At 39.4% G+C, this 12,757-nt stretch overlaps 1 protein-coding gene across 2 annotated transcripts in view; it reads right to left on the bottom strand.

Moving 5' to 3' along the window:
- Window positions 1–12,757, bottom strand: part of FAM114A1 (family with sequence similarity 114 member A1) — a 64,517-nt gene that overhangs the window by 33,966 nt on the left and 17,794 nt on the right. For both annotated transcript variants that reach the window (XM_019741990.2, XM_019741991.2), the window contains exon 3: window positions 11,613–11,700. In XM_019741990.2, coding sequence (XP_019597549.2) covers window positions 11,613–11,700 — 88 coding nt within the window. The remainder of the gene's footprint in view (window positions 1–11,612; window positions 11,701–12,757) is intronic.

Here is a 12,757-nt window from a genome sequence, read left to right as displayed (position 1 = left end):
TCAGAAAATAAAAATATGGTTCATGAATACAATAAAAATCCAGGGTCTGCAAATTATGTAGCTCATCTTCCAGCACTGTTGTTCAGCGGTAGGTATGTATCTTGATTGTAAGAGAACATGGTGGTGAACAGCATAGACTTGCCAATCCCTCAGATGTGGGTTCCAGTTTGAGCTCAGCTTCACCACTGCCTAGCTGGGTGACCTTGGAGAAATTACCTAACTGCCCAGTGACTCAGTTTCTTCATTGGATTGTTGTGAAGAGCAAATGAGGGAAGCGTTTGTAAAGTGTTCCCAGATGCTTTATTATTCCCTTTTACTTCTCATACCATTTAACTCGTAACCTGGGATTCCAAACTCAAGATAGTATCTATGAAGAGGGTAATTGTCTTATCCTCTTTACTGTTTTCCAAGCAGCTCAAGGCAGAGATGCAACATACATTTTTGGATTCCTTGTGGGCTCAGCCCATTGCATGCAGGTGCCTGTGCCACTAGAGTTTGGTGAATTTAAATCAGATGAGCTTCAACACGCTCTTTCAATGTGTTAGTCATTCCTTTGGTTTAGAGAGCAGAAGGTCTGGAGCCAAAGCATCAAAAAAAAAAAGGCAAGTCAGTGGGAAAAGCAGGACGGGCACCCAACAGCTCTGACAGTTTCTTAAAGAGTAGGAGTTCAAACACAAGCTCGAAGACTGGTCAGCCAGGATGAAGGGCACAGGTTTTACTCCATCTGAGACGGGACAAAGCTTCTCTCCCCCAACCCAGCACGGTGGGTATTCAGTAACTACTTGGTAAAATACAGAGCTGACCTTCTCATCCCCCACCCCTCCAACACACACACACACACACACACACACACACACACACACACTCACACTCCTCCTCCACCCCCCACAGCTAGACAAATCGTCTACATATTATTCTGGAGCTTTTTTTTCTTCTCCTTAGAGGCCCTCATGAAGAGCTATAGCTTTTCTCAAAGTTTCCAACCCAAACGACAAAGTGAATAGTCCACTGACGCTCCTAAGTGGCTGTTTGAGTTCTTGATGGAGAAGCAGCACGGGCTGCCACCATCACAGCACTCATCTCCCCCTTAGCATTCTGGGAAAGAAAAAAAGATTCCACTCGGGACTTGGGCAATTTCAGGTTGTTAAAACCCAAGGCAGCAGCAATGTTAACACATGGGAGAAAACCCAAGTCAGGGCAGGATTTGAGAACCACCAGTCTCTTAGGCACCGTAGAAGGCACTGTTAGTTAATTGTCTGTCTCCCGAATAAGAGAAATACACGGATGGATCCCAAGCCCAAATAGTCGTATTTAATAAGTTGTAACTTTATCAAAGCAATCTTAACATAATCAGGTCTCTGATATTTACCAAACAAATACAGGCCTAATTATGTCCAGTGGGAATCACCTGCCATTACACACAATCTAAACTACCCTGAAACTTAAGAAACATTATTTATAATATTTACAACATTAACTACATACAGAAATATATGTCTGTATTCATGTGCAGATCATTAAATACAGTTCAAATTCATTACTGAGTTATTTGGGGGGAAAAGATGCACTGTAACTGCTAAAACTAAGACTTGAATGAATTCTCCCTAGCTTCCAATGAATTCCAAGCATTTTAATGGAAACTTATTGGAGTTTCAGTAACACATTTAAGTTACAGGACGGAATCATTGAACTTATTTACATACTGAGTCCATATTCCTGGCCATCTTTTAAAAACGTATTTTTCAGAAGGAAATAATGTACATCGAGATCTGACTCTATGATTCTCATCTGATTTCTGAGAGCTAAAATTAAAAAATAAATGAGTTTGAGGAGGCTGGGAGGTATATACTACATCTTCTTTTCATAAGCCATACAAGAAAGATGATTTCCCATCCTTCCCTAAGACCACTTAGGGTTTATTAAACCTCACTGTCATTATCTCCTCTTTCAGGGCCATGTCCGATTCTCTTCCTAGGGAAGAACAGCTTCTCACCATCTTAGAACACAGACGATACCATGTTTTCCCGAAAATAGGACCTACCTGGACCATCAGCTCTAATGCATCTTTTGGGGCAAAAATTAATATGAGACCCGGTCTGGTACTATGTTATATATAAAAGACCCAGTCTTATATTATAGTAAAATAAGACCGGGTCTCATATTAATTTTTGCTCCAAAAGACGCATTAGAGCTGATTGGTCTGGTCTTATTTTCAGGGAAACACAGTATGTATACATAAGCCACCTCTAGAAAAATTACTTTGTTTCTGGAAGGAAATACTATTTTTATGTGCATATAAACAGGATGTGTCTATTTAACAGACATGACAATAGGCTGCTACTCTAACTACAAACACACACACACACACACACACACACACACACACAGAGCTTTATTGAGGTACAACTGATATACAAAGAATTGCTCATATTTAAGATTCCTCCAATTATATTTTCTGATTAACAATTCTTTTTTTCTGAATTCTTTTGTTAGTGAAAGTACATCTTTACTGCATTCTACTAGAAATATTAAGCTACGGTTTTTCATAACAGGTTTACGCTGTACACCACACCCTACTTTGAAGAATAACTTCTAAAACTTTACTAAGTGTGACATCTAGTGCTCAGAAGAAGGAAGTAATAACAATATGGAGTCATTGCTGCCTTTTGACTAGGAGTGATTCATTCTCAGAGATATTGGTTGGATTCTACCAATAGCAAAGAAAAATAACACATATGAATAATACTATAGGGTATAGTTCATAGATTTTCTTCACATGTCATCACAAACACTAAGTATCCTCAAAGAAACTAAACTCCTTCAAATTCCATGGATATGAAGATGAAATATTCTCCACCCCTTGATACATTGCAGCAAAAAAGAAGGCGAGTATTGCAAAGAAAATAAAAATGTTGTATAAATACTGTGATACAGTATCATTTAAAAACAAATGTGAAATGATTGGTTGGTGTTTGCTTTATCGCCTATATTCTAGTGGAAAACATCCTAAACTTAGGAGTCAGGAGTTTTGTGGAGGAATTTTGGTTCCATCTTTTATTAACGGTGTGATCTTGTGGGTTATTGAACCTCTCTGAGTCTCTGCTGTTGTGTCTTCTCTAAAAGGAGGAGTATAACATCTACCTCCCAGAGTTTTGTAAGATCGGTGAGAAGAAATATACGAAACTTTTGGTATGGTCAACATTTACTGAGCACTTACTATGTCCCAGGCATATTTTTAGCACAGTAGATTATTTCATTTAATCTTTTCAACAATCTTATGAGATAACAGATATTATTATACTCGTTTTATAATTGAGAAAACTGAGACCTGATGACATGAAATTACTTGTCCAATGTCCCAAAGCCATTAAGTAGCAAAGGCAGGATTTGAACCTAGTCCTTCCGACTCTAAAACTCATATTCTCAATCACTGTTATATTTTAAAAGTTTTATATGCCATTTATAGTTGATTAAATGTCATGTTTGTCCCATCTATATAACTCCTTGGAAATCAAATCTTTGATTACGAGCTTCCTCACTTTTGAAATATCGACTTATGCTAAAATTAGCTTGACTCAGCTTATCTTGACCAAACAGCACGGTGAAAGTCGTCTCTGCAGTGAAACTTTGGCGATGTAACCCTGCCCCTTTCAGCCATGCCTTGGGTTGGCGTAGCTTGATGTTTGTAGGATTATCCTTGTTCTGTGCAGACACAAATCCCAAGACAACGTATGGCGCTTTCTTATACCTCCAATTTAGTTTTTCTTCTCAAAAAGTACTATGATTTCACCAAGCTCTCTTCTTGTGAGTGCCACCAAGATCAAAACCCAATTGAAGGGATGTCTCCCCTCTTTCTGGAGGATAAAAATAATTTGTTGGTGGTGGAAGGGTCTCTCCCACTTAGGGGAGCCACAGCAGTTCTACCCAGTACCCCGAATGACTGGGTAACACTACGGGTACTTTCTGCTGGTCCCATATGCTAAAGGAACCCCTAGTAGGGCACCAGTTCACTCATTCAGGGGGTTCCCCCTTTTAAGATTCATTTTAATATAACATTTCCTTCTTTTTCATTTCATTTATTTCTTTTTCTTTTAAGAAATTAATATATAAAAATTAGAAACTAAAAAAATTCTCTTCTTCTGATATAACTTCTCTGACATAATTGGTTCATTTTAAAAATAAAAACAATTGTTTTATTAAATTGTTATCAAATTCAAAGACTACAGAAGCAGAGGCAACAGAAGGTGGACTAGCCTTTCTCTCCCTAGACAGCTTCCACTGACATAATAGGTAACAGAGTCTGTGAGCTTATTAAGGCCTATGGAAATATTTAAGACCAAAAAAAAATTATTGGTTATAAAAGACAAAAAAGAAAATTTGCAAATTAGAAATGAATATTTTCTTAAATGTATTCAAAATGTAATATTAGGTCAACTGGTGAACTATTGTTCAAATAAATTCAACTTTTACACAGTTATATATAAATTATATATTTAATACGGGATGTGGGTGCATTTTATATTTGCTGTGATGTAAGAGGGACTTCCAAAAACAGGAGTTGGAGCTCTTCAAAGACTTAAAGTGTCCATGTCTTCCTACCTCCCTCCCCTGCCCTATTTCCTTCTAAAGATAATAACTCTAATATTGTTTCTTGTGATTCTGTAAGGAAGAAACAACAACAAAAAAGATATACGTACATGTAAGTGTCCTGGATCTGGCCTTTCCCCATTCACAATACACAGTGGAGGTTGCAGCCCACGGGTAGTGGCGGAGACTGTGTGCTGCCTGGGATCACAGTGCTGGGAAGGTCTGCTGAATGCCTCCCGGAGGCCTCCCTTTGAAGTGACCTTGGCCAGAGGGAACTGGTTCCCCCAAAGCTGTACTACAATGACTGGTCAATTGGGGGAGTCGGTGATACAAAGCCCTGGCCCTGTGCATTCTTGGGGGACATCGCTGAAGAGTCATCCCAACCCTCAAGCTCTCTGTGAGATAGGGTGGGGTCTCTGATGCAGCTGCACTGCAGTTCAGCTTCTTGCTCGGCCCAGCTCTGCTGCCTAATCCTTCACTCTCTTGCAAGTCTTGCTCCTGAGAGCACGTCTCAGTAAAACTCTAGCACACTAATCTCTGCCTTAGTCGCTCTACTGGGCATACGATCTAGAACACTCATCTACCTCCTTCTTTATAATGGTTACATAGTATTAGTCCACCAAAGGGCTGTATCACATTTTCACATTCTCTATGGGTGTGTACTTTGGTTTTTTCAAGTTTTTCCTATTTGCCTGGTGAATTCCCTCACCATCTTCAGGTCTTTGCTCAAGTATCACCTTACTAAGATCGACCCCCCCACCATCCGTTTTACAACCGTAACCTGTACTCTTGATCCCTCTTATCCTGCTCCACTTTATATTTTTTATAGACTTACCAATTTCTAGCCTTCTATGTAATTTTTCTATTCAATATGTGTATTGTTTATGGTCTCTCTCCTCCCACTAGCATGTAAACTCCACTAGGGCACGGATCTTTGTCTTGTTTGTTCACTGCTTTATCTCAAGTACCTAAAATAGTGCCCGGCACAAAAAACTATTTGCTAAGTGAATTCTATATTGAACATCTTTGTACATATATATTTATGGGTTTTTTTTAAAAAGGATCAAGAGTGGAACTTCTGTGCTAGAAGGTATGTGCATTAAAAATGTTACAGATAGTCCTGTTTGCTCTTCTGAAAGTTGTACAAATTTACACTTTCCTTTGGTGACTTTTCAAGCAATAGAACAACTTAAAAATATTGACTGTATTTCCGACTCTTCTATGAATGAATTCAAGATAAAAGTTGTGAGGAGCCATTGTTTAGAAAAACCACAGACGATGGTGCTGTACTGAACTAAAGCAAACTTCAGAGCAGCAAAAAGAGGAGCCAATTAACCTTCCTTTTGGAAAAGTCTTCCCTCTCCATGATGATGGCTGATGTCCACTCTGTAATCGGATGTCTCTTTAGGTTCAAAATTGACAAGAAGTGTTCCTGAACTGATAGTGTTTGCCTGGCCGTCAAACAAATTCACTAACTTCTGGGCCTTATTCATAGATTATAGAGGATTGTGAACAAACTCCAAGTATTAATCCCATTATTTTTTGTATCATGATTCTTGAGAATCCTTACATCATCATCAATGTCGCATGAATCCATGTGATACTGACAGTGATTTGCACAGTTAACAGTTATCATTTTAGTATCATTTTGACAAGTTAGCTATTCTCTATAATAAACACGGTCACTATTTCTGACAGTGCAGGGAGAGGGATTTCATTAAAATGTGCAGAAGGGGAAAAAATGTGTTAACTTGGGAGAGGATGGGGAAGGGGATAATGGTAATTTTGAAAAGGTAAATATACAGATCAGATGTACCTCCCTCTCCTCAGGTTCTCTAAACACCCCAGAAAGTGTTTAGACTCATAAAACTGTCAAAACTAAAACTTTAAATAAACATTTAGGCTGTTTGTAGTGTTCCTAGATACGACATTCCTATATTCTACCATGGAGCTTTTACTTTGGCATACATATTTGTATGTTTCAGCATTGTTGACTTCCATTCTCACTATTGGTCTATCATTCTTGGCAGTATATTCCAGGAATAAGTCAGGTCTCTAAGATGCTCATGGGAAATCACATTTGGTTCTCATAACATCACTTTGAAATTATCATCAAAATCTTTTTTCCCCCACATTTTCCTTTCCCACTCTGGTTTCTGCCTGGATCTTAAACAATAGCCATTTTTATTATATTTTATAAACTTGTCCAAAGGCCTGGGTGGCAGGTGATCAACTCTTCTTAGAATGTGATGATAATGCAGCTGTGGATGAAACTAGTGCAAGAGTTATGGCCTTTCCAAAAATAATCGTTGGCTGAGAAATGTTTGATTTTATATAAGCACTGGGAAGATTGCTTTTTCTCATTTTTTCTTAACCTTGGGGTCAAAGTAGTGAGACAAAAGACAAAATATAAAAATACAGAGTAGCAAAAAGTCAATTTTCTGTATTTTTCCACTTAGCACAGTGCTTACAAATAAATTTCTTTCTCCTATATATGGCCACAGACTATGGAATAGTCATATTTCAGAAGTTGGAAGGAATATTAGAACTTTTCAAGTTCTCCTAAACACACTTTTCGAAACAAGAAAGTTGAGTCTCATAGAGGTGAAGTGCATAATGTAGCTAGTGAGTGACAATCCCTTGTGATCACAAGTTAGTAGCAGTCAGAACTAAGTCTCAGGTCTTATGACTCCTGGTACAGTGCTCTTTCCAAGAGGCAACCACCCTCAAATGTTTCCATTCTCCAATTACTCTCCTGCCAACTCTAAACAATTCTAACTACTGTGAAAGCAATTTTTCAACAACTATAAGAATTACTGGTTTCTGTTTCTAGTGCTCAATTGACAGCTCTGTGTTTTGTTACAGACTGTGTTTTGCACTCCTGTCTGCAATTGGAATTACCCTGGGGGTAACATGAGGTTTCTGAGTAGAAATCAATTGCAATGGAATACATGGTTATTTTCTTTCTTTATTTTCTACAGTCAATTTATAAACCTTCAAGAGCTTGTCTACTGCTCTGAATGCTCTGTTTTCCAATAAGTTTATTAGCCTTGTGATAATAAACTATTAATGCTGCAAAGCCCTGGGTGGATATTATGCCTCTATGTAATGGAAAGAGTGCCCAGCTTGCGTCTCTCAATCCCAAGGTAGCAGCTCAATACAGACCACAATCCAAGACGCTGCCCATCACTTTTTAAAGCCTCTGTTCACAGATGGATGAACACTATTCCCACCCTGTTTCAGGCTGTGAGCTCAGCTATGGCACCTCTCCATCTGTGGGACACTTGGCAATCCCTATTGTCTTCTGGGGAATCAAACTCCCAACCACCACCACTTCCTGTTCCCAGCCTTGGAACCCACGACTTCAGCCTTCCCTTACGCTACATGTGTTAGTTCTCTATCAGGTCCACTAAGACACTTATCTAGTTTTAAAGTATATATTACTATTATTTTAGCTACAATTACTATGTAAAAGCACAGCATGTCCAGACCAGAAATCTCCAAAATATGCCTTAGGAGCAACTTAGGGGTAGTATTCAATTATACTGCTAATACATTCGTTGGGGTTGTGATGACTAGTGGCGAGCAACACGTTTAGTCTCTACTTTTCTATAGATAACTCTGATTTGTCTACAGGGATTTTCAGATGAGCATTAACACTTCAAAATTGCTTTGATTTCCCTCATGTGCCCTTTGACCACTGTTGGTGTAAACAAGAGAAAAAATGCCAAGATTCAAATGCTTTTCAAAATTTCACCATGCAGCCAGAGCCACGAAAAGATACTAAGTTTCTCGAATTGGTAGTGTAACTAATGAGGATTTCAAACAGAAAAGGGAAGTGGGATGGGCAGTATTGAGAAATGGTCCCCCCAATTCTCACCTCATGGCACAGACACCCTGTATAAGCACACACCCCTGGGAGTGTGGTAGAACTGTGATTATGATGGGGTTTCACTCCCATGACTCGGTTATGTTATATGGCAAAGATGAAGGGATTTTCCCAATGTAATTAAGGTCCTTCATCAGTGGGATTTGAGTTCATCAAAAGAGAGATCATCCTCCATGGGCCTGAACTAATCAGGTGAGCCTTTAAAAGGGACTGGGCTCTTTCTAAAAGGAGAGATTTGAAGCATGGAGGAGATTATCTTGCTGGCTTTGAAGAAAAGAAGGACCTGAGGGCAGCCTCAAGGAGCTGAGAGAGATCACTGGTCAACAGTCAGCAAGAAAACGGGGACATTAGCCCTATAATTATAAGGAACTAAATTCACCAAGACCCTGACTGACCCTGAAAGATGACCCTGAACATCAGACGAGAATGCAGTTGGCTGACACCTTGATTTCAGCCTGGTAAGACACTGAGCAGAGGACCCAGCTATCCTGTACCTGAACTCCTGACCCACAGAAACTGTGAGATAATCAATATGTGTTGTTTTCAGTCTCTAAATTTGTGGTAATTTGTTATACTACAACAGAAAAGAATACAAGAGGGCATACTGAACGTCATTCCGATATTTTATGGGCCAATGTACAAATGTCACACAATCTCAGAGAAACCATATCTCCGCCAACTATAAGAAGGAAAGTGGCAACAGTGACTGGCTCAGTGATCATGCTGGTCCTGGGGCAGCTATCTCTCTAGGCTCTTCTGGGTCAATTACTACATGGAGCCAGGTGAGAACCACCAGAATTTTTAAGTGTTTGCAACATTAACAAGATACAATATTTGTCATCTGCATGGTACCTTAGACACAGGGAGGCTTCACGACCAACACCAAACACAAGCACAGGCTACAGATTAAGACATTGACTTCCGATCAAGTTAAAAGATGAGTGTCTACCAGCACAGGGTGAAATAACACCCTGCTCTTTAAGCAGCAAAGCCAGCGTCATCTACTGGGTTATACTTGAAGTAGGTAACAGAACCCAGACACTTTGCAGCACAGTCCTCTTGGACCAAGGCTGCACTAGGCTTTACAAGTGCAAAGGACACTTAAGATGCCAGATAGGATAGTAAATTCAATGGGCAAGCTGTCAGGTGGCAGATGGAAAACCTTGTAAGGGTCCAGCGAAGCCCAAAGTCAAATAAGGAGGTGTAGCCACTGACCGACAAGAAGCAATAGCAAACGATCAGACCAACCAGGGGCAGAGCAGTTACAGGCAGGGGCACCTGTACATGCACGAGAAACCCCTGCAGCAGCTGCCCACTGGCCAGTTGGTTTCTGTATTTCCTGTGGAATATTTAAATTTTTAACATGAAAGTAAATCCTTTGTCTATAATAGAAACTTCTGAAGCACTGAATTTGTTACAAACCAGCACAGGTCTGGATACCATTATAGCTGGAAGCACGCACAACACTTTACTGTTTCATGATATAAACCACGAGGACAGCTATATAAAATTCGATGATCATACTATTTATTTTCTATGACTTTTCCCAATTTCAAAAATGTTCAGACGCCACTCTTTTAGTTTGGGTTCAGAAAGCATGTCACTCCTAAGTGTTACCAGTGGCAAGATCCAGTTGATGGCCACCAACGGCTCAACGGTTTTTCCTAGGAAGGCGGCTGCCTGCCAGTGCTTGTTCTCACTCACATGAAGAGATTGTCTCCTGTTCCGGCAACAACACAGGTGCCTCTCCTTTACTTTGGTTAATGTCCATATGTATATCCACAGCATACCTGGCCCCTTCACTTAGCAATAGAGAAAATCTGTTTTCCAGGCTCTCATCCCAGAGAGGTCAACATTTATTTGACTGCTATCCACTTCCTGCCAGAGCTCTCATGATAGCTGACAGACAAGGAATTAGGGGAATAAAAATCTCTCCATCCTTCCAGGCAGATAAAATAAATGTTATCAAATTAGATGTCTGGTCCTTTCACCGTTTGTGACCATGGTCCATGGAGTATGGCAAATGACCTGCAAGGCTTCCTATCCCTCCCGGTTTCAGAAGTAACAATAGATTGGACCAATCGTGGCCCATCACAAGATGCTCATGGCCATGAACTCTACCTTGACAACACCTGAGCTAGGTGATGTACAAGCTATGTCATTTGTGGCTTCCCCTGTTCTGCTCCTCACTCTGTACCTTCCAGATGAAACGCATTTACTAAATTAATCTTAGGCATGTTGATGTTTTACCTTCAGTTCTCACAAAAAGTAGATATAAGAAATAGTCATATAAAGAATATTGTAACAAAACTGCACTGATGAAGAAATTGTTCATTACATTTTCTCTTTGTATAAGAGCCAATCGAAGAAACTGCTTCAAAAATTTAATACCAGGAAAATAATAAATTTACCTAGGTAAACTAAGTTTTATTTTACCATTCAATGAGAAATACTGGCAGCCAAGAAGCTCAGAGATAAGGTCAATGCTCAATTATGGTAACTCTATTAGCCTTGGGGGATATATATATATATATATATATATATATATATATATATATACACACACACACACACACACACATATATGTATATGTATATATATGTGTATATATGTATACATATACTCCTTCCTACCTGCTCATATATTTTTTCTATTTGTATTTCAATGCCCTGCTGATGAAGTACTTTTTACAGATACCTCAAATCCCTTTAGGGAGTAAGTTAGTTGTACGTTTGAAAACATTCAAGTGGGATGATAAGCACAAAGCTTTAAGAATACATTTAAAGAGCCCAAATCTTATATTTTAAGAGGCAATATAATATAGTGGCTTTTATATAAAAAGCCATAGTACTTGATTCAAATCTTAATCCAGCCACTCCTGACTTTGGACAAGGTCTTAGCTTCTCTGTGATTTGGCTTCCTTATCCTAAAATAGAGAAAATAAGGATACCTCCTTATGGGGCTATTTTGAGGAATAAATTTATTAATATATATGAGGCACTCAGAACAGTAAGAACAGAAAATAATTATCTTGTGGGCTAATGTTAAACTCTATCAGCACATGGTATGGTCAAACTACCATATCCTATTAGGTGTCTGAACTTTATCCATTCAAATGCAAGGTAAGATGCTTACCTACAGTGGCAGATGCTGACGAGAGCAGAGATTTGCCCCAGGAGCCCCAGCCTGCCCATCCCCCTCCACGTGGAGGAGCATCCACAGCCTGTGGAAAAAGAGATTAGCCACAAGGTCAGCAATTCAGTTCATCCCTGAATGGAAAAACATGCACTGGTTTGAAACAAAAAGAAGGATATATATATATATATATATATATATATATATATATATATATTTTTTTTTTTTTTTAAATCACCAACAATCATGTCTCATTGGCTTATACTTTATAAATGCCCTAAAAACATATACCAACCCACATTGCAAGATGTGCTTTGGAACCAAATTGATTAGTGGCACTGGTGGCTTCTGAGGGCTTGCCCTGAAGTAGGAAGAAGGGAGTTGGATGTTAACCAAGACCCAAATCTCCCATTATCTGGAAGACAGGGACCAGGCTGTGGGAGAAACTATTTAATCTATTAGGGCACAAAAATGATTTGGAAAGTTCAATGTCGACTCATGCAATTTTTACAGAACTGAACAAATGTGCTCTTCTAGGTAGAGTTGTCTTTTACATCTCCAGGGTGGTAGGAGGGAGTTTTGCTATGGCTGATGGGCAAAGTGTCTAGAAAAAGCATCAGTAAGCCTGGAGATGCGTAGCAGCAACAAGTCGCCTTTTGAGGTGCACACCTTCCACTCCAAATGAGCCCTGTAACCATACCTCTCCCTCTCCATGGGCTTAGTGCATTCAAATTCTTTTGCTTAGGTATTTGAATTGAGACTGAGAAACTCTGGTTCAGCACAAGCCGGTTGCTTGAAAAGCGTATGAAAACTCAGGCAATGTAGAGTAACCATATACCATGCAGTGCAGGAATTAAGAGAAAGAGGGAGCAGAATGAAGGAGGTATATTCAGAGAAGTTGTTTGAATTCCTGAAACCTCACCCCTGGTTCCTGCTCCTCTTCAAGGCTCTGCTGCATTCCTACCTTTGGGTTCCATGAGATTCCTCTAAGTGTGTCTGCCTGTCCATCTCTAGCTGTCTATAGGTCTGTCTCCCTCCCCACTAATGTATCCCCAGAGCCTAGAAGAGTACATGGCATATAATGAGTGCTTAATAAATTTATTTGTTGAATAAATAATTGAAATTCATCTATTTTCTTAAGTGTG

This window comes from Rhinolophus sinicus, linkage group LG02 (assembly GCF_036562045.2).
Source record: "Rhinolophus sinicus isolate RSC01 linkage group LG02, ASM3656204v1, whole genome shotgun sequence".
In the NCBI taxonomy this organism is placed as follows: domain Eukaryota; kingdom Metazoa; phylum Chordata; class Mammalia; order Chiroptera; family Rhinolophidae; genus Rhinolophus; species Rhinolophus sinicus.
This window is presented reverse-complemented; position numbering and strand designations above follow the sequence as displayed.